Source organism: Hesperophylax consimilis, chromosome 17 (assembly GCF_061612785.1).
Source record: "Hesperophylax consimilis isolate HC1 chromosome 17, BYU_Hcon_1.0, whole genome shotgun sequence".
Lineage (NCBI taxonomy): Eukaryota > Metazoa > Arthropoda > Insecta > Trichoptera > Limnephilidae > Hesperophylax > Hesperophylax consimilis.
In genome coordinates, this window is record NC_142852.1 from 17237001 (window position 1) to 17261573 (window position 24573).

General features: G+C 38.5%; 1 protein-coding gene across 1 annotated transcript in view; it reads left to right on the plus strand.

Moving 5' to 3' along the window:
* Nup98-96 (nuclear pore complex protein Nup98-96) overlaps positions 1–24573 on the plus strand; it is a 106057-nt gene that overhangs the window by 24714 nt on the left and 56770 nt on the right. The window contains exons 8-16 of the mRNA XM_089641565.1: positions 789–872; positions 1421–1596; positions 15039–15213; positions 18310–18462; positions 19703–19861; positions 20808–20922; positions 22930–23039; positions 23186–23322; positions 23917–24274. Coding sequence (XP_089497691.1) covers positions 789–872; positions 1421–1596; positions 15039–15213; positions 18310–18462; positions 19703–19861; positions 20808–20922; positions 22930–23039; positions 23186–23322; positions 23917–24274 — 1467 coding nt within the window. The remainder of the gene's footprint in view (positions 1–788; positions 873–1420; positions 1597–15038; positions 15214–18309; positions 18463–19702; positions 19862–20807; positions 20923–22929; positions 23040–23185; positions 23323–23916; positions 24275–24573) is intronic.

Consider the following 24573-nt stretch of genomic DNA (forward strand, 5'->3'; position numbering starts at 1 on the left):
GTAAATCTGAATCTAAAAGTCAGCCGTGGCGGTAAAACGCCGAAAAATGTATTTTTACGTGGTTGTACATCGTCCTAATTAGTATTATTATTTTGTAAATCTGAATCGATTTACACTGGAATGTCATATTTTTTCAAATTTATTTCGAATATCCGAGTTTAAAGGGCCGAGAAAATACATTTTACGCGGATATATGTAGTAGTTTTACGAGTTTACGCCAAATATCTGCATTTAAAGGGTCGGCCGCGACGAAACTCGGCCGCGTAATTTCGATTTACGCGTAAATATATCGTATTTTTACTAACTTTACTTCGAATATCCGCGTTGAAAAAATACGGCGCGACGGAATTCGGCCGAAAATTTTCGATCCATGCCGAAATATGACATATTTTTACGAATTTACTTCAAATATCTGAACTTAAAAGGCCGGCCGCGACGAAAAACTGCCGACAAAATTCGATTTACGCGTAAATATATAGCATTTTTACGAATTTATTGCGAATATCTGAATTTACAGGGCCGGCCGCTACGGTAATCGACCGCGAAAATAAAGAAATAATTGGTATTAATACGAATTTCCAACTAAAATACCACCCGGATTTGAAGAGGCGGCCGAGAAAATCGATTTTCGGCGTTTTTTTTTTTTTTTTTTTTTTTTCATAAAATTTCGAATTACGTGGGAATTCGTTAATTCGAAATTTGATTTTTGATGTCCGCTGGATTTCGAATTAACGAGGTTCTACTGTAATGAATTATAGTATGATGTGATTATTGTATGCATCTTGCAGCCTTTGGACAGCCCTCAACCTCGACTCCTGGAGGACTATTTGGGAAGCCGGCTACGACTGCTTTTGGAGCACAACCAGCTGCCGGTAAGTCAACTGACCTTCGTTTCACAAACAAAACCATCTTCGACGACTTCTAAATTTACTCTACGCAAGAAATTAATTTCCTTCAGGGCCTGCGTCACCTTTGGGGATGTTGTGTGGTGGGTATTTTCGAGGAGACGAAAGAGGGAACATGGGTCTTGAAGAGGAAACACAGAGGCCGGCAGATCAATTCACAGCCTAACTCAAGAACGAGTCGTAAAAATGACACGTTCTCTTGTGACAAAAATATCAACTTTGTATAAATGTTGGGCGTGTGTATCGGTGCCGAAGGGATGAATGAGCATCTTTCATTGAAATACCAGCAGAACAAGGACAGCATTCCCACTGACTGTGCTCTAAAGAAAGCAATCTGTTTGATAAGACAGCGAAATCTATCAAATGGCATCAAGGGTTCTTTTCAACTGATTTTTGGTTTTAGACCAGATTTTGCTGTCAAATTCAACATTGGATTTGTACAGAGTCAGCAGTTGTGTACTAATAAATGTGATGATTATAATTAATCTTTAATTATTTGTTACTTGTTTTCGCAGGAACTGGATTCTCGTTTGGCGCTAATACAGCTCAGCAATCGACTCCGTTGTTTGGGGCCGCCAAGCCGTTCTCGACGCCTGGAATGTTCTCGGCAGCCGCCACGCAGGCCCAGCCCGCCCCCTTCTCCACGCAGCCCTCGCAGGGCTTCGGGGCCTTTGGGGCACCACAACAACAGGTACAGTAGAATCACTTTAACCGCTATAAGATGGATTTAAATATCTCAAAGCCAAATACAATATTGAAAATTATATTTAAAATAATAGCCCTGCCTCTATAGTGCCAACTTTTTTACTTCAAACTTCTAAAATCTACTTATTTATTTGTGGTCTCGATCAATGGTCTCCATCAATACACCAATATATAATGAAGATTACAAATTTGAGGTTCCTATAATTATAAAAAAGTTATGGGGGCAGTTTTACTATTTCATGACATTTGTCAAAAGAAAAGTTGCTGAACCATCTGTAAGTGACGTTAAAATGTCGATGGTTAAGCAGTTGAGTCGCTCTGTTGTTTGGCGCGTTCTGATATGCAGAAGTCTTCGCTTTCGGAGTATAAAAAAACGCATGGGATCTCCCATGAGTATACTTGTTAGGCACATGTAAGTTAACCTCTTTTTACATTTATCTTTATACACTGCACATGCAGTGCACCTTGAGGTAGCCATAATCTCATCGGACTGCAAATGTAGCCTGTGGCACAGTAGGGGTTAAAAAGATTCTTGCTTTCTTGATGACCGGTCAGTGGTTGAGTGGGCATAGCGCTTGGGTCTCACCCGAGCGTCGCGTGTTCGATTCCTCGGCTGGCTAAGTCCTCCATCACAACACAAGCAACATTTTCGGCTTTCTGTGGTGGTAGTAGGAGATTTTCAAACATTGTTGGGTTATTCGTAACCTGGGAATGTTTGTCTTTCTTTTAAAAAAAAAAAAATTTAAAAAATTTGTGTAGTGGTGTAGTCCAGTCATGCCATTTCAAGAGTCAGAATAAGAGAAGGGTATGTACGAGACGATGTATGAATGTAGCAAGGAGTGTGTGTATTTCAAAGTCAATCTGCCTACCCCTGGAAATGGCATGATGGTTATTTAGTCAATTTGGGAGGCGGGTATTGATACTGCCGACCCAATTTATTGGATTACCAACACCCCTATCATAGATCACCCCATTGGTGACTTAGCAGGGGGCCCCAAGTTCATGGTGTGAAGTATGTCTAAGTCTTGGCCTGATGTGTTTGCCACACCTACTGCGTGGCGAGCCGGATCGGTAGAGACTGGTTGAGGAAGACCTTTGACCTCTCCAACTGGACTCTTTCAATCCATCAGCACCCGTAGTGGGAGGTATGGATTCATATGGTTGATTCATTATGGTTGCTATATAATATGCTTGGAGAAAATATCAAAACTATAGGTACGTTAAATTCATTCAAGAAAATGGTCAAAATCTCTGTACTAGCTGAGAGTGATGATTTTGGATCACCCATGTTGTCGCTTATATCATAATTCCTTGTGGACGCTCTGTTTCGATACAATCCTTATTTACTTACTGCGCATGTACTTGTTTACTTCTAAAATAACTTTTTGTTATTATTATTTTCTTATTGTTAAAAATAAGTAAATAATAATAATCTACTTATTATTTTATGTACTTATTACTATCTACTTAATTCTCGTATTATTATTTACTTTAATTATTATCTAGCTAATTTACTTATTTACTTACTTTTTATTATATTATTATTAATATTATTTACTTATCTATCGGTTATTATTTACCTATTTTTTTTTTTCTTATAATTTATTATTCATACTATCCATGTAGTAATTGTTAGGTACCTTGTACTTTACTTAACAGAAGAATATTATTGTAGTCAACTTACTTACCAATGCTTCTTTTGTTGACATTTTTGTTTTTATTTTTCGTACATTTGTTGATAAAATTTTGTTTATTTTCGTCTACCGGTCACAAAACGACCGTGTCATAAACTTTTCTTTTTTAGGTTAAAATTTAGTGTTATTATTATATTAAGTTTACATATATGTATTGTTTTAAATGATATAATTGTAAAGCTGCACATCTTGATACAGGAATGCCCTAGTGAGATGTGCAGAGTACGTTTTTTATGTTAAAAACTGTTTTTTTTTTAATAAATCAATAAATAAATACGTCTCTCCTGACCCCCCCATTCTTACCCACCCTTGCAACCTTATTCCTTCCAAGAACTTCCTCTCCCTTTCCGCAGGGCCTATTGTGTGTAAAAGTTAATGTTTAAAATGGTTCCATGATATTTCATCAAAATGACAATTAAGGCCGAGTGTAGTTGTTTATTAATTTAAAATAATGATAATATTATTAAGCAAATCGATAATGATAGTGTTTTCAACAAGTAAAAATTTTTTTATACATTTTTTAAATTAACATAGGCTTAGTAATTATCAAAATCAAATCGAAAATATGACCTTTTTCAGACCGTAATACGTGCGTTTTAAAAAATACTATTAAAGGCTGAATATGGTCAAAAAATACCTGAAGGGGTTTTTTTTAAACGTACGAAAAAAAAAACTAAAAAATAAATAAAATAGGTTCGTAGTTTAATTTTTTCATAAACACTAATTGTTCTTGTTTTTAAAATGCAGATTATAAAACTTTGGATACGTTTATTTAACAAAACTAAACGATAAATTATTGGTATTATATTTTTCCATTTTTTAAAGTTAATTTAATATTTTTTATACTATAATTTAAGAAAGAATACTAGATTTTTAAATGACTTTTAAAATAGGCCGTCTGGTGGCGCCTATTTGAAAATTTTAATACGGTAGAACATCGAACTAAAAGCTTCTTTTAAATATCCCAACAGATGGCGCTATCATGGTCGGAGTCTTGGTTATTGCTTATTTTTCAAACCGATTATATTATTAAGTTATTATTTATTAAATTATATGATAATTATTAAAATATATATTATAATTAAAATTATAATATATATTTTAATAATTATCATATAATTTAATAAATAATATATGATAATTGTACTGGACAGCAGGCGGATGGACATAATCATTAAAATAATTATGGAAATGAATATTTACTGTTATCGTGCAATTAACGATGCCGGCTCCCTTTTGAAGCTTATCACCGGACACGTATCATGTGTCAAATGGGATTTAACCGTAGTAATTAAAATTTGGTTATTTTTCTTGGTTCCTTAATGCTCTCATGCATCCTGTTTAGAGATAAAAATATTTGATGTACATTAACACGTGTTCAATTCGAACTCAATAAATATGCAAACAACTGCCACAATCAGTCAGTTGTCCGACGACATTCGCAAGTTGTGTTTCTTTGAAAATCCTTACATAAGGTACCCCCGAGAGGAAACCGGCATTTACAGTCGATGTCACTGGCGTAGGTGTCCAGTACATTTATGGTCCTTCGAGCCGGATTTTCCTCAGAAAATCAAGAAACATGACACCGTCACTGCGCTCCTGGAAAGGCGCTGAAGCACCTGCTGCTTCCAGGAGAGGATTAGTGCCGGCACCCGAAGACAGCGGCAACTCATGCTCTACTTGGGAAACAGTAAGAGCACTACAGGAGGAGAATTGGCGCTTACAACGCCAATTAGAAGAAGATTGGCGCTTACAACGTCAACAGGAAGAGATTCGGTACTTACAAAGCCGGGAAAAAGAGTGTACACCATCACTGCGCTCCTGGAAAGGCGACGAAGCACCTACATCCAGGGGAGGATTAGTGACGTCACATGACAACAGCGATAACTCACAATTTATAGAGGAAATCGCTAGACCGTTGGGGGCAGAGCTTCGGAGACAAGAGAAGTCATTCTATCGTGGACAAGAAGAGGCTGCACGACGTTTCCGCTGCCTACTAGAAGAATCTACTCGGCGCTTTTGGCTTAATCAAGATGAGCAAGAAGAGTGCAAACGGCGCTTCCGTCGTCTACAAGAAGAGTCTACACGGCGCTTCCATAATCAACAAGACGAGGCTGCACAGGAAATGGGTGCAGTAATGGCAGCTTACCTTTGTAGCGTCCCGTTGCTCCCCCGCTTAGTACCATCTGAGGAAAAACGGCAGACTTCGTTCTCACCTCAGCAGATTACGCCCGATGGATCCACGGCTGTGATGGACATTCCACAGTTACAGTCATCTTCTGAGCAGATGCTTCATAAAAATGAAGAAAATGAAAATGCACACAGTGCAACTCGTCAGGGTGGCTGGAAGTCCACCCTCACACTACTGCCTGAGGATAAACCGGAGACACCGTTCTCACTTCAGGATCCGCCAGAGGATTCTACAGCTGTGATAGAAAAGGCACAGCTACCGTTAACCCCTGTGCGGCAGCTTCATAAAAATGAAGAAAATGAAAATGCACACGGTGCAACTTGTCAGGGTGGCTGGATGTCTACCCTCACACTACTGCCTGAGGATATACGGGAGACACCGTTCCCGCCTCAGGATCCGCCTGAGGATTCCACGGCTGTGATAGAAAGGCCACAGCTACCGTTAACCCCTTTGCGGCAGCTTCATAAAAATGAAGAATATTATGAAACATTTTCGCTAAATAATGTTAGAGAAAAGAAACGACTCGCAAGGAAAAGGGTCGACAACCAGGCACATAATATGGCGCTGATGAAAAGTGAAATTAATGATGCCGCATTATCATCCGGAGACGTATGGAGCCCCGGAAACACCATTCACGAGGACGATTCAAGATTTGTAAAAATAGTGAAATCTGTGAAAATTGTGACATCTTTGAAAAATGTGAAATTTACAAATCTGCCGAGTGATACTTATCAGCAAATTAATCCATGTGAAATCGGTACACTAGCGGCACAAGAAGTGTGTCCACTAAAAATATTAATCGAACAAGATAATGGTGACAGTTTTGTTACACGAGAAAACAATGAAAATAATGTTTATGTTGCGCCCATCACGGCGCTCCAATGGAGAGAATCAACTCGGTTTCTAGATACGGGACAAAGAATTGCCGTTGCTGCAAACATGAAAGAAATATTTCTCCAGGCGGAAATGAAAACAGAACACCAGAAAAGGTTATTTCTGCCGGGGGAGAATCACCTGGAAGAACCGTGCACATATAATATGACGAAATCAAAGTTGATTGGCACGCCAGATAGAAAAAGTGAATTTTCCGACGCTACTGGAAATACTTGTAGTCCTTGTATTTTCCTGTACTTCCACTCCAAATCTACCGCTGAAGTAATCCAAATGGCACGAGAGTGGAAATCGTTTAAGAAAAAGGTTGTTGCTGTACAAGCTGCTAACTTCATCCTCTGAGGCGAGGAATAAACTACACAGAGCGTAATTGAAATAAAGATTGGAATAAATAATAAGGAACCAGATAAGGTTCAGATAAACCCAATAAAAAGAGTCACATGAGAAACAGTAATAACAATAACACTGATTCACGAACTTGAACTTCAAACGAAAGAATTGTTTATTATAAACAAATACCTCACATATAAACAATTGACATGTGGGTCACATAACCGAAGGCCGCCCTTTACTTAACAGGCGATTCGTTCATTCATTCTGCTGAAATATGAAAGCTGATTACTTTAACGATCACTTCATGCCGTCAAAAGATACGGATTTTTAATTGAAATTGAAGACAACATAGCAGTACCTCTCAACGACAGAAACTTCAACGAATATCTACACTTGGAAGATACCAACACACCTGCTGCGAAAACCATTGTTCTTCACACCTTAAGAAGATATCTTGCTGTCCGAGGAAACTATTTGGTGAAAAATAATTTTTCACGTTGGGGGTGTACTGGACAGCAGGCGGATGGACATAATCATTAAAATAATTATGGAAATGAATATTTACTGTTATCACGTTGGGGGTGTACTGGACAGCAGGCGGATGGACATAATCATTAAAATAATTATGGAAATGAATATTTACTGTTATCGTGCAATTAACGATGCCGGCTCCCTTTTGAAGCTTATCACCGGACACGTATCATGTGTCAAATGGGATTTAACCGTAGTAATTAAAATTTGGTTATTTTTCTTGGTTCCTTAATGCTCTCATGCATCCTGTTTAGAGATAAAAATATTTGATGTACATTAACACGTGTTCAATTCGAACTCAATAAATATGCAAACAACTGCCACAATCAGTCAGTTGTCCGACGACATTCGCAAGTTGTGTTTCTTTGAAAATCCTTACATAAGGTACCCCCGAGAGGAAACCGGCATTTACAGTCGATGTCACTGGCGTAGGTGTCCAGTACAATAATTATTAAAATATATATTATAATTTTAATTATATTAAAATATTATTATTATTAAATTATATGATATTATACCATATTTTTAAAAATTAAATATTAATAATATGATAATATTTTGGAATCAAAGAAAAGACTGCGATTGACTTGTACGAGGAAAGATACAAGGTAAAAGTGTCGCCATGTGGTATTTTTGTGAGAAAGGAATGGCCATACTTGGGGGCAAGTCCAGATGGATTGGTTGGAGAAAATGGTATAGTGGAAGTAAAATGTCTGCCCTCAATCGGAAACAAAACTATTTTTGACGCAGCTCTGGAAGATAATATCTTCGTTGCCGTGCAGAATGGAATACTTGTGTTGAAGAAGTCACATAATTATTCATTTCAAGTTCAAGGACAATTATTCATTACAAGAAAGGACTTCTGTGACATTATCACGTCTTGACTATTGCAACGGCATTTATGCAAATCTTCCTAAATGCGAAACTGATAAACTACAATCAGTGTTCAACGCCGCAGCAAGGCTTATCACCGGGGTACCCAAGTTTTCGCACATTTCGGAACACCTCCGAAATCTTCACTGGCTGAAGTGTCCTGAAAGGATCCAGTATAAGCTATGCTGGATGGTGTTTAAAGCTATCAACGAAATGGCGCCACCGTATATTACTGAGCTATGCATTCCGGAAAATACTGGTCTAAGGCAGTCAACTCTTAGATCAGCGACATCATCTGCAATTGGAAGGTTGAAAGAGCCTAAGCGAAATCCGAACACTAAATTTGGTGATCGTGCATTCGGAGTATCCGGCCCCAAGGCTTGGAATAAACTTCCTATGGAATTGAGATGTATAACCAGCCCAACAGAATTTAGATCCAAACTAAAAACTCACTTTTTCAGACACTCATTTCCATAAATCCGTCATTCTATCCAAATATTTCTTTTTTTTCATTTTTTTATACCGTAATTGTTACATTATCTAGCGATTCCGTTCATTCAATTTTGCTATTGACTTGCCTACCAGTGGACAATGGACAATATCAGCGGGAACATAACAAGTTAATCGGTTTAATTGTTGGCAGATGAATCATCTAAATGCGTTTAAGATTGGCGATTGATTGATTTTATTCATTAATTTAATTCATTTAACATATAATATATCCAGCTAACAATAAATCCACCCTAATATAATAGAACTTCCTTCTTCTTCTGGCGTTAGTAAGATTAAATTGTTAATTTTAATTTTAGTTGTAAGTTGCCAAATATGTAAATACTCGTGTATATGTCGTTAAGATAGTAGTTATAGGCCTTAGTCGTAAGTCACTAGATATAAGTCTTAGAGATAAGTCAGTAGTTCTAGTATTAAATATTTAAGAAATATATTTGTACAGCGCCCTTGAGGTGATTTCTCACGAAAACGGCGCTATATAAATTAGCCAAATATTATTATTATTATTTTTATAATTTATTCTGAAAGTGGAGTAGAAGTAATAAGAATATATCCTGACAATGAATTTGAGCTAAAAGTGTTACCACGCCTGACAAAGTTTTTCAACGAATCACTTTTGCCAGAGTTAGCGGATAGCCGAATTCAACGCGGTATGAAAATTAGAGAACCTGACCATGTTGTCAATGCTCTACAAGCCATATATGATAATATTTTGTAATCCTACATGTATTTAAAATGACTGACTTTTGCATTTTTATATATAAATTTTTTGATAGATCTAATACGCCTAAATTTTTTATAAGAGAGCTAGGTATAATGCCAGTAGCCGAAATTACAAATGGTAATATTTTTATAGTGAGAATGCCAAATTCTTTTGAACTCATTTCCCAAATCTGTGTATTTTATTATTTTTTCAAAAACAGATCTTTCGTTGAAACGTTGCTTGAAATGGCTTTAGCCGTGTTTGGTGACCAAATCTGCAAATAGCCAGGTAGATTCACTTATTCAATAAATAATACCCGTTCTGCGGTCTAAATTTAAATAATGATGTTAAAATTGTACTACCTACATGTAAAACCCCTCAGGGCTAAATAAGTAGATTTTTTTTTTCTAAATATTTATTACGATAACCATGGTTTACCGAGATTAACCAAGGTCAACCATGGGGCAGGACCACAATGATATTTTTTCCGTGGCCCAGGAGACACGCTTGTACACCCACTTCCAGTTATATTATTTTTTTCTTCTACTTTTTACGTCTAGCAGTACATTTTTGAATTGAATACCACACAAGAGTCTCAATCGCTCCCGTCTGGAGTCAGTGAGACTATGGCCTATCCCCAATTGGAGAATGTTGCGAGACTGAAGGTAGGTGAGGGGAATGAGACGAGGAAGAGGAAGGTGGGGAAGTACCAGGATATTCAGTTCTGGTCACCAAACACGGCCAAAGCCATTCCAAGCTAGCTTAATATTTTGTAATCCTACATGTATTTAAAATGACTGACTTTTGCATTTTTATATATAAATTTTTTGATAGATCTAATACGCCTAAATTTTTTATAAGAGAGCTAGGTATAATGCCAGTAGCCGAAATTACAAATGGTAATATTTTTATAGTCTGAGAATGTCAAATTCTTTTGAACTCATTTCCTAAATCTGTGTATTTTATTATTTTTTCAAAAACAGATTTTTCGATATTACAGGAATTTGTTTTTTTATATCAAAGTACTAAATAAGTACAAAAAGAAAAAGAGAAAAAAAATCTAACCTATTAGGTGTGTGAGTTTGTGTTACTACTAACTAACTAACCATCACGCCGTTTCCCCGCAGGGGTAGGCAGAGAGGACGGACCGCCAAACAACTCGGTCTTGGCACACACTCCTTGCCTCATTCACATTCATACATCGTCTCATACCTACATACTCTTCTATTATTCTGACTCTTGACATGGCCCGACTTGAGTATCGAGTTTGTGTTAGCATGAGTTATGCTATTCTGTACATTATACTGTAAAACTCTCGACTCGAAGTTTGCGGGATCGAATCCCGAAGTGGGCAAGTAAATTTTATTTGGTTAATTTGTGTTATTCACAATTAATGAATTAATATACGTATGGTATATTCGCGGTACGTTCCATAGTGAAAGATACTCTCAGTATCGCCTGGTGTAAGACCACCATTCAGAATTGAAACGTTGCTTGAAATGGCTTTAGCCGTGTTTGGTGACCAAATCTGAATAGCCAGGTAGATTCACTTATTCAATAAATAATACCCGTTCTACGGTCTAAATTTAAATAATGATTTTTGGTCTTTCATCAGGGCGATACTGACAGTATCTAATGCTCTGAAAAATGCCGCAAATATAATACTTATGTGCATGTTCGTTTCAAGAGACAGAAGGTCAGCGGTCCTATATCGATTTATTATTGCTTTTGTAAATTATTCTCAAAAAACATGAATGAAAAGACCAAACACAAATAACCTGACTGCCATATGTTGTGGTTAGAGTATTTTGAAGCGAGCAAGCGTAATTACTAGTGCCACGTAATTATGGTGCACGTGTGAGTCAACGCTCATAAAGGCAACTCAAACAAACCTCATCTGGGTATATGGGTATTGGTTTTCAAGTTACAACATAAATATGTTTTGTCTCGTTTCCCTATGTTATCCATAATCCATAACATTGTATTAAATTTATCCCAGGATTTTTCGACATTCTTATTTGTGCTATAATAGCACCGTTACTTTCTACTAATATTGTTCTATGCTATAACAGCACTATTATTGTTAATTTTTGTTATCTTTTCATTACCTTGTATACTCGTATACTGCATATTCTTTATTAAACATTATTTTATCAATATTTTGTAAGGAGCACTGTAGGATTATTTTTAATTTTGTCATAGTTTTAAGCGCACTTGAAATGAAATAACACAAAACTGCGATATACAAATATTACCTTATTATTAAATTGTTAAAGCAAACCATTTCTCATTAGTCATTACACACGACGGCATTTTGGCACTTTTTATGCATTTTACTTAGTTGTAGCAGTATAGTTGAATACATAAAATATTGTTGAACTAATCTCTCGCTGACATCGGATTAGCGGGTACAAATTCTCATTTTATGAAAATATTATAAAATAAAAATAAATAATAGTGGTTCAAGATTTGAAGACAAGATAAAGTATTATATATTATAATATGTAATGTAACATTATATATTTTAACATATAATTTAATGTTTAAATGTTCTAAAAAAATAAAAATAAAATATAAATATATATATATATATACATCATCATACACCCTTGAAAACCTTAACCATAATATATATACATATTTATCCCCTCTCGTACTATGTTAATCTCGCGCGACGGTACGCCAGGTATATGTTGATCCGTTTGCATTTGTTGATCCACCTCGGATATGTTGATCCATTACCCAAGCTGGCATACATATGTAAATCCCTACAGATCAACTTGTGTCATCGAGATTTAGCTGTAAGCCACGCCCATTTTTCGGTCGCATATACATTTTACACGATTTATTTTGTTGATCTATATATTTCTGACAAACTTGACGGCTTGCATGCGTTGTAACTTAACCGCCAATTTCGCACGCGTTGTCGTACTTAGATCCTGTTAGTACATCCATATTCTATGAAAATGACTTTATACTTACAGAGGATAGACTGCCTCACGAGTATTTATATTGAAATGGAACTTTCGCAAACGTCAAATCCATGCTAAAAAAATCTTTTGAACTTGATTAAACAAAAATTGTAAATTTAATACATCATTTACTACGTTTCGTGACTTAGCAGGGGTGCCCGGGTTCATGGGGTGAGGTTTGTCTGGGTAATTTTATAAGAGAAATTTTAAACTTTGATGGAATAAAATTTTATTTTAATGAATCTTTTACCATCTCTCCCGACGTAAGTTTCTTGTAATGATTAAGTTGAAACAAAGCGTAATATCCATAATATGTGCCTATTAAAATTGCGGCGATTAGATTGGTGAGAATTAAATTTTTCAAATTTTAAATTATGATTACTAAAAATTTATTCTAATTTGTTTATTACTAAACATGGCTAAAGTCATTTCAAGCTACGATTCCAACCAACGATGTTTTAGTATATGTTCGTCAATCAACAGGAGCCATAATGTCTGTACATCAGAGCCCTTGAGAATTATTATCCAATAAATGGTTCCCGGGGCGGCGGTACACATACCCTCCTCCCAAATTGTAATAAACGTCTACTTTCAAATGCAAAACATAATTTAAAACGTACCTAAATCTTGACCTCCGTTATCGAGGGGTAAGGCTATCGACTAGCAATCCGAAGGTCGCGGGCTCAAATAAATTTTACTAAAATTAATTTGTACTATTTTACAATTAGTGTTTGGTAACCAGATCTGAATAGCCAGGTACTTTCCCACCTTCCTCTACGTCATCTCCTTCGAGGTCCACAATACCTTCAGTCTCACAACAACCCCAATTGGGGATGCCATAGTCTCACTGGCTCCAGACGGGAGCAGTTGGGACTCTGGTGTGGTATTCAAATTTTTTTTTTTAAATGAAAACAATATTGTAAATATTATAATCAGATGCCAATTATATTTCCTACAAATATACATCTAATTTCGAGAAGTTGAATAAAGTGTTTTTAGCACGGCAAAATGGCAAAATTGCAATATTATTGTAACAATAGCAATATTATTATAGTAGACTAATAAAGCGGCCGCTACACTACTCGCTTCGACGCTTCGACGAAGTCCTCGACGAAGTTAGCCGAAGTTCGAAGTGCGTGCCCACACACTCGTGCAACTTCGCGAGTAACTCAGTCCAACCAGTCAGTGATTGGTTTATTTATGCCGTGACGCTTCGAGTCCTTTGACTCGGGCGCATTTACCGACAACAATCGGAAGTCGGGCGAAGCGAAGCGAAGTTGCCCGAAGCGAAGCGAAGTTCGTGCCCACACTATCGTATTCGGTCAACTTCGATCAACTTCGCGAGTAGTGTAGCTGTAGTAGTGTAATTTATAAACACATTGAAACGAAAGGAACGAAGCAACCGCAAGCAGCGTTATGCGTTGTTTGCGGTTCCTTCATTCCTTTCTCAAAGACAAATACATAGCACTATCTTTTTTTATGTCAATACAAATATGGGATGCTAGGAAGAGGAATATGGGAAAATACCTGGCTATACAGATTCGGTCACCTAATACGGCTAAAGCCGTTTCAGGCCACATTCCGATTCTTTTTTTAAAATATATTACTTTGAAAAAGTTTATTTGTATTTATTTTTGTTCCATTTCCATAGTCCTCAATAAGTTTTATACCTGTTCTGAGGTCTACATACTACAAACTGAAACATTCGGTCGGAGCCGCAATGTTTTTTTTATTTCTGTGGGCCTTAGAAAACAATAATGTTATTTATAACGGTTTTTATAACGGCTTTGGACTCCCATTCCGAAGGTCGCGGGTTCGAACCCTGTGTACGCAAATAAATTTTATTTGATTGATTTGTGTTATTTCACAATTGATTAATTAAAATAATAAATACTATATATGCGGCACGTTCCAGAGTGGAAGATACTCCCAGTATCGCCTTGGTGTAAGACCACCATTCAGAATTGAAACGTTTCTCCAAATGGCTTTAGCCGTGTTTAGTGACTAGATCTAAATGGCCAGGTACTTCCCCACCTTCCTCTTCCCCATCTCCTTCCCTTACCCACTTACCTTCAGCCAAACAACATACCCCAATTGGGGATGCCATAGTCTCACTGGCTCCAGACCGGAGCAGTTGGGACTCTTGTGAGCTATTCACTATAAAAATACTATTTAAAACCAAATGCCAAAAATGTTTTTAATAGAGATATACATAATTAAGAAATTGGCACATACATCATCATACATGTCATAATATGGAAAATCAGGACTAAAGATATATGAAGAAATAATAATAATATAAAATGAAATGTCAGGCTTTCTGTAAAAATATTAAAATACATACAATTAAATTAAATGTTACCTTGTATATATTCGTTTAAATTCTAACGTAGTATAAACTAATTAAATAAATAATACAAAAAAAATAGTGCCATCTGGTAACTGAAATTCATAACTTTTATAACGAAGATTTACATTACCGCCATCTTACTGTTTTCAGGCAAACGTTTTTAAAATAAATTCTAGTTAGAAAAAATATTGTTTTGGAAATGAACAACAGAGTTCGTGTGTGTCGAAAATAGTTGATTTTGTCACGTCTACAATCGGTCTTAAACACACTTTTAAAAAGTGATATCTCACTTTTTGTAGGTGTGTCGAACTGTCATTTTGATGAGATACCCGGTCACCGTATAAAATAGTTTAATAAATGTTTTGTTGTATTGTTTCCAGACCAACAGTCTGTTTGGCGGCGCCAAGCCAGCGGACGCGCCGGCTTTCGGCATGCCCCAGACGACGTCCGCCGGCGGCTTCGGCATGTTCGGCGCGCCGGCCGGACAGCAGAATGCCGGCGGGATGTTCGGGGGGGCCAAGCCTGCCGCCACGCCCTTTGGACAAGCGGCCCCCGGTTTGTATTTTATTCATACAATAGCAGCTCACGAAATCACAATGAGTTTAAAAATAATTGAGTTGATTTAAATTAAAAAGCAAGCTATCCTTTCTTCTCTCCATCTAAGAATCCAATATAAATTAGATTTATGTTTGTAGCATCGATGACATGTTGGAGAAGTTTGTCACTACTGCATTATTTGCAAGAAAGTGTTTCAGTGGATTGCAAAAGATGTTGTATCATTATTATTTTTATTATGCTGCTAGCTCCTTGGAGCAGGCTCCATTGAAATACCTGTAGAACAGACACAGCATGCCTACATTGCGTCTATGCATTAGAGAAGGCAATCGGTCTGTTAACAACGGATTGTCAATCAGACGGATCGCTCTCCTTTGCACAGATTCAAGCAGGTTTATCAAGTATTTTGGTGCACCAGCCCAAAGGTGGCTCCCAAATTCAATAGTTGGGCGGACTTGAGACTTGTACAGGGTCAGCAGCTGGTCACTGTTGAAGAATCTCCTAGCCCTGTACAAGACGCCCAACTTTTTGGAGGCCTGATTTACTCGGGCTTCTATGGAAACCCGATACTTGAGCCGGTCTGATATAGTAACTCCAAGCATTTCAATGGAGTCTTTATTGGGGAGAGTGCTCCCATCAAATTACACCAGACAGTCATCGATCTCCCTCTTTGCCGAAATCAGACACGCTTGGGTTTTTGAGACGTTGAAACTGACCAAGTTGGCCTTACCCCAGGCACCCATTACACATGGAAACAGTTGGTGGGACAAGGCTTAACTTAGTTAATAAGCTAACTGGAACTAGCTGAACACACTCAGAACAGCATCCATTGCCCTGGTTTTCTCAACGGCTGAATACTTTGCTCCAGTATGGGCTAGAAGCGCCCACACTTCCATGGTAGACGTTCAGTTTAATGCCACAATGCGAACCATCAGCGGGTCCGCACTTGCAAACATAACCCCGCCAAACATCAGACGAGAAATTGCAACACTGAGGGAATACAAAAAAGCGCAATACCTTTGCACGAAGATGTCGTCTCCCACCCGGCATGCCGCTTGAAGTCCCGAAAGCCCTTCTGGGCGGAAAGAGAGAGGCTCCTCCGATTACCTCTCACCCCGGAAGATAGGTGGAAACTTGAGTGGCAAACGGCCAACGTTGGAAATGCCCATCTCATACAGGACCCCACCGAGAGACAGGCTGGGTTCTCATTGCCTCGCAAAACCTGGTCCACCATCAATAGGTTAAGTGCTCCCACCGCCGCTGTGCCCACATGATGCACAGATGGGGCCTTCGGGGATGGTGTCAGCGATGTGTGAATGTGGTGCGGTGCAGACCACCGAACATGTGGTCAACGAATGCCCGCTCCATTCATTCCCCGGCGGGATTGATGAGGTTCACATAGCGACGCCTGAGGCCCTAGAGTGGCTCGCAGACCTAGATGTCCCCCTCTGACACCCCACACCATACGAAAGAAGAAGAATTAATTTATTTGCCATGGCGGTAATCGATTTTTCAATTTATACAGATAATTGAGAGATGACGCATGAGTCAGAGAAAAGGAATTGATTCTCCTCTCTGCCTAATGAACTCCTGTGATTCCCGATGCAGGTCTGAAGGCCCCACACCAAAGTGGAGCAGTATCACAATAAAGCGTACTCCCGGCAGCAAGTCTTCGGGTGATGGTTTAGTCGGGCCCGCATTATCGTTGATTTGCACTACAATACAGTTGGTATTACATCGCAGGCACGTTAGAAAAATAATCTCTCTTAGCGAACGACACTTGAGTTGATTATGCACTTTCTACAGCGGATTTGTCCAACCGTCGCACCTGGCGAGGTCATGACAGGGTAATAGTTACTTGATAACTTTTCTACAGTAATCACATCGTGACAGAGCAAGAGACAGCGGCGATTGGTGAAGAACAAAACAAAGCCGTCCGGAAGCAATAACATAGATAAGCTGTCACGAAACATGTATCTTATTTTTTCTAATTTACAATTGGAAATTATTTAAGTCCGTTACGAAGGTTTACACATTTTTTACTGTGCCTCTCACTAGGGATATCCCGTGTTGTTATTTTCCCCGACCTTGTGGATCTGATCTTATTTATTATACACTCTGTCTCCTACAACACTCGACAGCTAAACGCCATCTGTGGGTGAGCTCTTACACTAATATCAAGGATATTACAGTAACAATATTGGGATTGGAGAACTTTTAATTTAGATTTGTGAGAGTTGACTAATTATTGATGATCCTTTGTTTATTCAGGATTTTTAATTTGCTATTTTTTTAATTGTCTTGTTTTGTCTGAAGCAGAGATGTGCAAAATGGGTACACAAAACCATTTGAAATGAAAAATGGAAATGGGTCAAAACTTTTCCATTTGAAAATGCAAAATGCCAAATGGTTTTTAGAAAAGCATTTCAAATGCAAAATACCTATTTTCAAAATGCATTGAAAATGCAAAATGGTTTCTCAGGTCAAACAATCAAAATAATTATATAATTTTTAAACAATTTTGTCATTTAATAATGGACATCAATGAACAAACATATTACATGATGGTAAATCCAAAAACACCACGACTACAGATTATGAAACCACAAAAAATTTGCGCGGGACTAATGTTGCCAACGTAAAAACATAGAAACTGCTATCTAACATTTAATATTACAGCGTAATGGCCGGTATTTGAATCAGTATTTTTTGTAATGGTATCACTCAATTGCCAGGGCTCCTACCAGGGAGCAACTTGACAAATGTAAATTATCTCTCATAGCGAGGTTGAGGACCGACTGATATTTGGGGCTTATGAAAAAAAGATGAGTCGAGATAGTAGGAAGAATGTTGCAAAAAAGCATTTAATATGGAAAATGCATTCAGAAAAGCATTTAAAATGCAAAATGGAAAATACCCATTTTTCATTTTGCATTTCCATTTGAAATGGATTTATTTGAAATAAAGCACATCTCTGGTCTGAAGGGTTACTGTATATTTTAGTTTGCAATGTATTAAAAGTTTCTTTGTTCAATATACATACATGTCGTATACATCTTTTGTCCACACAGTTGACTTTAATTGGGATTGTTACAGCTTTCGGCGCCCCGAATACGGGATTTGGCGCACCGCAGACAAATACGACGGGCGGCCTGTTTGGCAACACGGCGTTCGGTGTCAAACCCGCCACCACGGGGGCTCCAACCTTCAGCGGATTCAATACGGCACCTGCCACTAACACCGCTCTTGGTAAGTTGACTGTGTTTTGCGTATGGTATTGTTGCAATTTGTAGATACATCATGGAAGATGTTGGTACTAATTAATGATTAACTTTCCTTACAGAACAAGTAATGCTATTAACCAATCAAACGTTTTTTGCGCGCTGACATGTGAGCGACATTTTTTTAAGACTATTCTCAGCGCTCTCCTTTACACTTTCAAAATTGTACAAAGGACAAAATCATAAACACTTGCGCTAAAACATAACACTGTAGATTCTACTCTTTATTTCGTGAATCTTGCTCTCTGAATGTTTAACTATTTCAACCCCAGTGTTAATTCAAATTAACACGAACTTTGTGAATTTTTTTACCGTAACTGTGGCGATTTAGAAAAGCCATGTTTTCGTTTTCTTATAGCTTGTAATCTTTTCTGTGGCGTCTATTTTTTCCGCTCGATTGAAATCCTTATTCCAACAACGATAAATATTTTGACATCTGCTGATTGTGAGTTTCATCGAATTTCTGCCGTCATTGATTACTTAATTTAAGGTGAGATATCAATATTTTATACTTGAATTACAAATATTTTAACGCATTAAGATGTGTTGTATAATAATAATATCAGTTTAATTCACTGATCACAGTCATTTCCCAGAATATTGTAAATGAATTTCAATGTTCATTAAAATTAACACTGGTAGTGACGGACATGTTTTAGACTAGTATGGCGAATTTTTAAAGATTTATAATCTTAGATTATTTCTTTATTTATGAATGAATTTTAGTTAAAATGTTATTTGTTTGTACCTTAGAGATTATCACTACATTGTCAATGTGCATTTTTGACATGAAACGGTTATTTTTATTACTTTTGTGTTATGTTTATTTTACGTTACTATTTAAAAAATACCCTCTGACGCCCAATGTTAATCCAAATTAACATAGAAAAATTTATAAAAAAAAAAAAATTAAATGCCAAAAATTTTCAAATAATTTTCTGAAGTATTATCAAGCATTACATATTTTATATGTGTGGAAACAATAATGCGGGTGTGAAAGGGTTAAAAAACATTTTGCAAAAGATGCATCTGTCACCATCTACCCACCGGCTGCGTAAGGGGCCGGATCAGAAGAGGACGGTTTGGGGAGACCACCCTTTGATCTCTCCAGCTGCGAATTCTCAGCCAACAGTCGGCGCGGTATTTTAAAGAGGTTAAAAATGTCTTGTACTGCATTTTGAATTTACATCTTGTATTATTTCTCACAGGCGGCGGTCTCAACATGAGCGGGGGCGGCATGTTTGGCCAGAAACCGGCCGGCGGAGGCCTGTTTGGGGCCCCGGGGACGCAGATGTTGGGCGGAGGCCTGTTCGGGGGCACTGGTAACACGCTGCAGCTGGGGGGACTCGGCACCAACCTAGGCGGTGGTAAGTCGACCACATAATCCATGGTCTATGGAGTCCATATTTTGCCGAGAACCTCGATATAAAAATTTCACTTCATATATTCCCACTTGATTCGTCATTTTTGTATGTATTTCAAAATAAAATTGTGTTTTTAAAAGCAGATAAAAGATTCTTTGAAATTTTAGTATTACGAATCTATACAGGGTGTATCAGCTGGTACCCGACAAACTTTAACCAGCTATTCCTTAGCATATTTGGAGTAAAAAATCTTATGTGCACTTTGCTGTCCGGTAACGTTTTTTTTTTAATAAAAAATTTATTATTCATATTTTCACTACATGTCACCACTGTTTTATCCTTTGTCAAAGTTTGAAAACCCATCTGGCAAATATTTTATTCGAATTCCGTTGAATAATGCACGTGTGTACCTGTATTGGCGCACTTTTACAATCACAACGAAATGGCACGGCACCATTCGTCTCATTTTTAACTATTATTATTTAGTGTGTGCGAAAGAGCGAAGACGCATTTTGACATACTTGCTTATAACAGCTGTTGAACACGAAACGCAATGCCAATGACAGTGATGTAGTGTGGAAATTTTATTTTTTTTTGTTTTTAATTGAAAAAAAAATGCTACCGACAGCAAAGTGCCCATAACATTTTTTACTCCAAATGTGCTAAGGAATAGCTGGTTAAAGTTTGTCGGGTTAGTGCCGATACACCCTGTATATGACCTTTTACCCGCTTTTAACATTGAAGGTAAAATATTAGCAACTTGTCATTAATTTTATTGTATCGTACCAAAGTGCAAAAATACATCCTTGACCACACTTGATAGACAATTTACCGGTGTTTAAAAACCCGCATTACTACGAAAGAAATGGTGTGACGCCATCAAATTTACCATTAGAAAAATGCTTCTTTATCACTTAGGTCAGCTGAATTTTTTTCTGATGTATTCCAGGTACGAGCAATTTCAGCTCCTTCGGTTTAGGCGGAGGTGGCGGCCTCGGGGGAAACTTGTCCCTGAACATGTCCAACAACCAGATCGGCGGGAACACCTCTCTCGGCATGAACAAGTAAAACATTTCTTAAATCTTATAAACTAACTAACTAACTAACCATCACGCCGTTTCTCCGCAGCGGTAGGCAGAGAGGACGGACCGCCAAACAACTCGGTCTCACCACACACTCCTTGCCTCATTCACATTCATACATACTCTTCTACTATTATTACTCTTGAAATGGCCCGACTCGAGTATCTGATTCACTCGGTCGTGCCATGTCTTCCTCAGGCGTCCTCGACTTCTGCTACCATTCGCATTCGCATCATATATTCTCCTTACACTCCTTTCTTCGCTCATTCGTTCTACATGCCCAAACCATCTAAGCGTCCTTTTCTTGATCTTACTCATTACACTTACATCAGCCTTGCACTCTTTGCGGATCACCACATTTCTCACACGATCATACATGGTTTTACCACACATACGCCTCAAGGATCTCATTTCAACAGCATTCAATCTACTTTCATCCTTTCGATGCCAGTTCCATGCCTCACTTCCATACATCAGGGTAGGTACCAGCACTCCACAGTGGACTATTAGCTTCGCTTCTTTGAACAATTTTTGGCTAGCGCCAACTGCGTTCAGTCCTCCATTAATAGAGTTACCTGCATTTCCCCTTGTTTCAATATCTCTGTCAGCCTTCCCATCTCTCTAGAACATACTTCCTAAATACACAAACTCATCCACCTGACACAACTATATTGCACACTGTTTTTGTACTTTCTCTTTCAAACCTTATAAACTAAACGACCTTTGTAGGCAAAACTCTTTCTTTTGTAAATAGATTACGAGAAATTGTCTTCACAAACATTGACACCTCATATCTTAGAACAAGATATAGTGAAGTTAGAATCCTGTCCAACTGAGGTGACGTACTGCGTCTTAGAATCTAGTCCAAAACTCTGTCGCCCTCTGTTGAACTCGACCCCTTAGTCAGCGGTCTTGAGAAATTCCTTACCCAGTTGATAGGCAGCTATCGTCAACCTAGTGAATACTATAAATCAGTGTTGGTGGACACGGGCTTCTTGCATTCGATATAGCACCTCATGTCGGGCGTGTGCACTAATACTGGTTTATTGTACGCGTGTTTTTGTTTTTATTTTCTGTTTTTGTTTATGTATTTTGTTACAGATGACACACATACACTTCACTTTGACTTTGGTTCAAGATTTTGCTTATGATAGCCTGCGATAAGCGAGCCCTAAAGGTCCGAGACAGAGGTGTGAAATCGTCGGATCACGACAATAGAAAGAATTGTAATTTTTTTTTGCTGGATTTTATTTAGGTATTGGAGCCAGGAAAGAGTCTAAAAGGGTCGAGAGGATACACTAAGTGGCATGAATGGCTAGGAAGTGGCTAGAGAGACTAAAATAGACTAGGATGAGGTGATTTTGCACAGCGGTGCTGCCAAGGTCTGTTATCTATGTGAGGATATTGTGTCAGCGCTCTTTATTGGCAGCAGACACATGTCAGCGCTATATTAGCAGCGGACACATACCTGAACGGATGACGAACCTCGTGCTGGCACAGTTGGTGGACAGGGTAGTCTCTCTCGCTGCAGCAGCTGGTACAGTTCCTTCGCTACCTAGGATTCTTGCAGCAGAGTCTCCATCTTCTGTCTTCGTCGAACGTCACAGTGGTGCTGCTAAGGTTTGTTATCTATGTGAGGATGTTGTGTCAGCGCTCTTTATTGGCAGCAGACACATGTCAGCGCTATATTGGCGGCAGACACATACCTGAACGGATGACGAACCTCGTGTTGGCACAGTTGGTCTAAATAACAAATGTAGATCCTAGGAAATAAATTGTACAGCGCCCTTGAGGTGATTTTTCACAAAAACGGCGCTCTACAAATTATCCAATTATTATTATTATTCACTTTTTTACTACCCAATTTGACGAATGCTGTTAGGTTGAGATGGGAAGGGTGATGGTTGGAACGTATGGAAGATATAGAGAAGGCAACAGATTGTTAATGATGTGTGTTTGCTGATGATTTTGACTATTTTTGTTTTACAGCACATCTGCAAATCAATCTGGGATGTCAGTCCACGAGCAGTTGATAGCTCTTACAGCGGCCAATCCCTTTGGACACTCTGCACTTCTCAAAGATCTGGTTCCATCACCGGGTGAGTTCAAAACTTATTGATTTATGAAGCGTGGGTCTGTGCTGTGGACGCCCATAAAAAGGATGAGAAAATAAAAGACAAAAGGGGGCGCTCCAGGAAGATAATATACACTTCTCTAAAGGTTCATGTTGCGAATTGTGTTTCAGATAAGGCGGACGAGATCTTCAAGCCGACAAATGTGCTGGCGCAGAAGGCCGTGCTGGACAGTGACAAGTTTAAGGTGTCCAACGGGGTGACGCGTCTTCGCGTCATGCCCTTCACTGCATTCAAACCCGTCTCAAAGGTGAGCTAAATTACTAGGGCCATCTCCGGGCTAGAGCATCGAAATACCTGATTACCCTACTTGATTCTGTGCAAAGGAGGGAAGTTCGTCTGATGATGATAATCCGTTGATAACAGAGCGAATGTAGAAATACTGAGTCTGTCTTACATGTATTCCAATGGGGCCTGCTTGAATGATTCAACGGATACGATCGTTGGATTGATGAGAGTGCGTCATTTCTTTGATTTGTTTTTGTGTAGATCAGCTCGTAAGTGGAACCAGCATTTGTTTTTCCCCCTTCATATATAATCTGGGCCTCTGCCTCTGCAAGACCTGCATTAATAAATCCCTTCCTACAGACCCTACCTTAACCCGTCTCACAACGCTGCCCAACCGATCGATATATAGTTTTTTTGTTGAATTAGGCAATTCACCCTAAAAAGGAGACGTAGTTTCCCTGTCTTGACAGTGTACAGGCAGAGGGGCGCTCTTGTAAGATTTAAAATTAAAAATAAAAAAACAATTCGATCAATCACGTTTCTTGACGTGATTAATATTTAATCTTTAGTAATATTTGGTCAATGCCCAAAGTAATGTAGTAATTTTTTTTTCCAGAAATTTCTATTCGATGGCTTAGAAGAAGATGACCCGTCGATAAAAGAAACTCTATCGCTGAAACCGAGCGTGAAACGCCTCGTCCTGCGCCCGAAGCAGCAGCAATCACGCGATGCCGCGCAATCAGTCTGCTCTCCCGGCAACGACAACACCGAAATCAGCTCCACAAGTTTCAACGTCAGCGGAAACGCGGATAACGATCGGGATTCCCGACGGAATAGTGAATCGTTTGAGGTGTCCAGGAGAAGCGACGAGGGAAGCACATCTCGCGTCGATACTTTGCACATCACGCAAAGACGCGTGGGGTTGTCTGATCCGCGAGGGAGCAGTTTGCGTAGCCCGCTGCAATCCAGTTCAGGTAATTGTTTATTTCTTCTCTAAATACTATACATCTTAGGGTATACGTATAATACAGGTATTGAGGGCAACGAGCGGGCTGACGAAATAGCAAGGAAAGGGACGAAAGCACCACTTGTAGGAGTAGCAGTTTGCCACACTAAATTACATATTGATAGGTGAGTCAGATCCCAGCACTGCAAAGAATGGGACAGGGCACTTGGAATGAGACAATCCAAAGTACTCATAAGAGGACCAGACCCTAGACGAACCGAGAAACTACTCAATATGGACAGAAACTCGCTGAGGGAACTGGTAGGA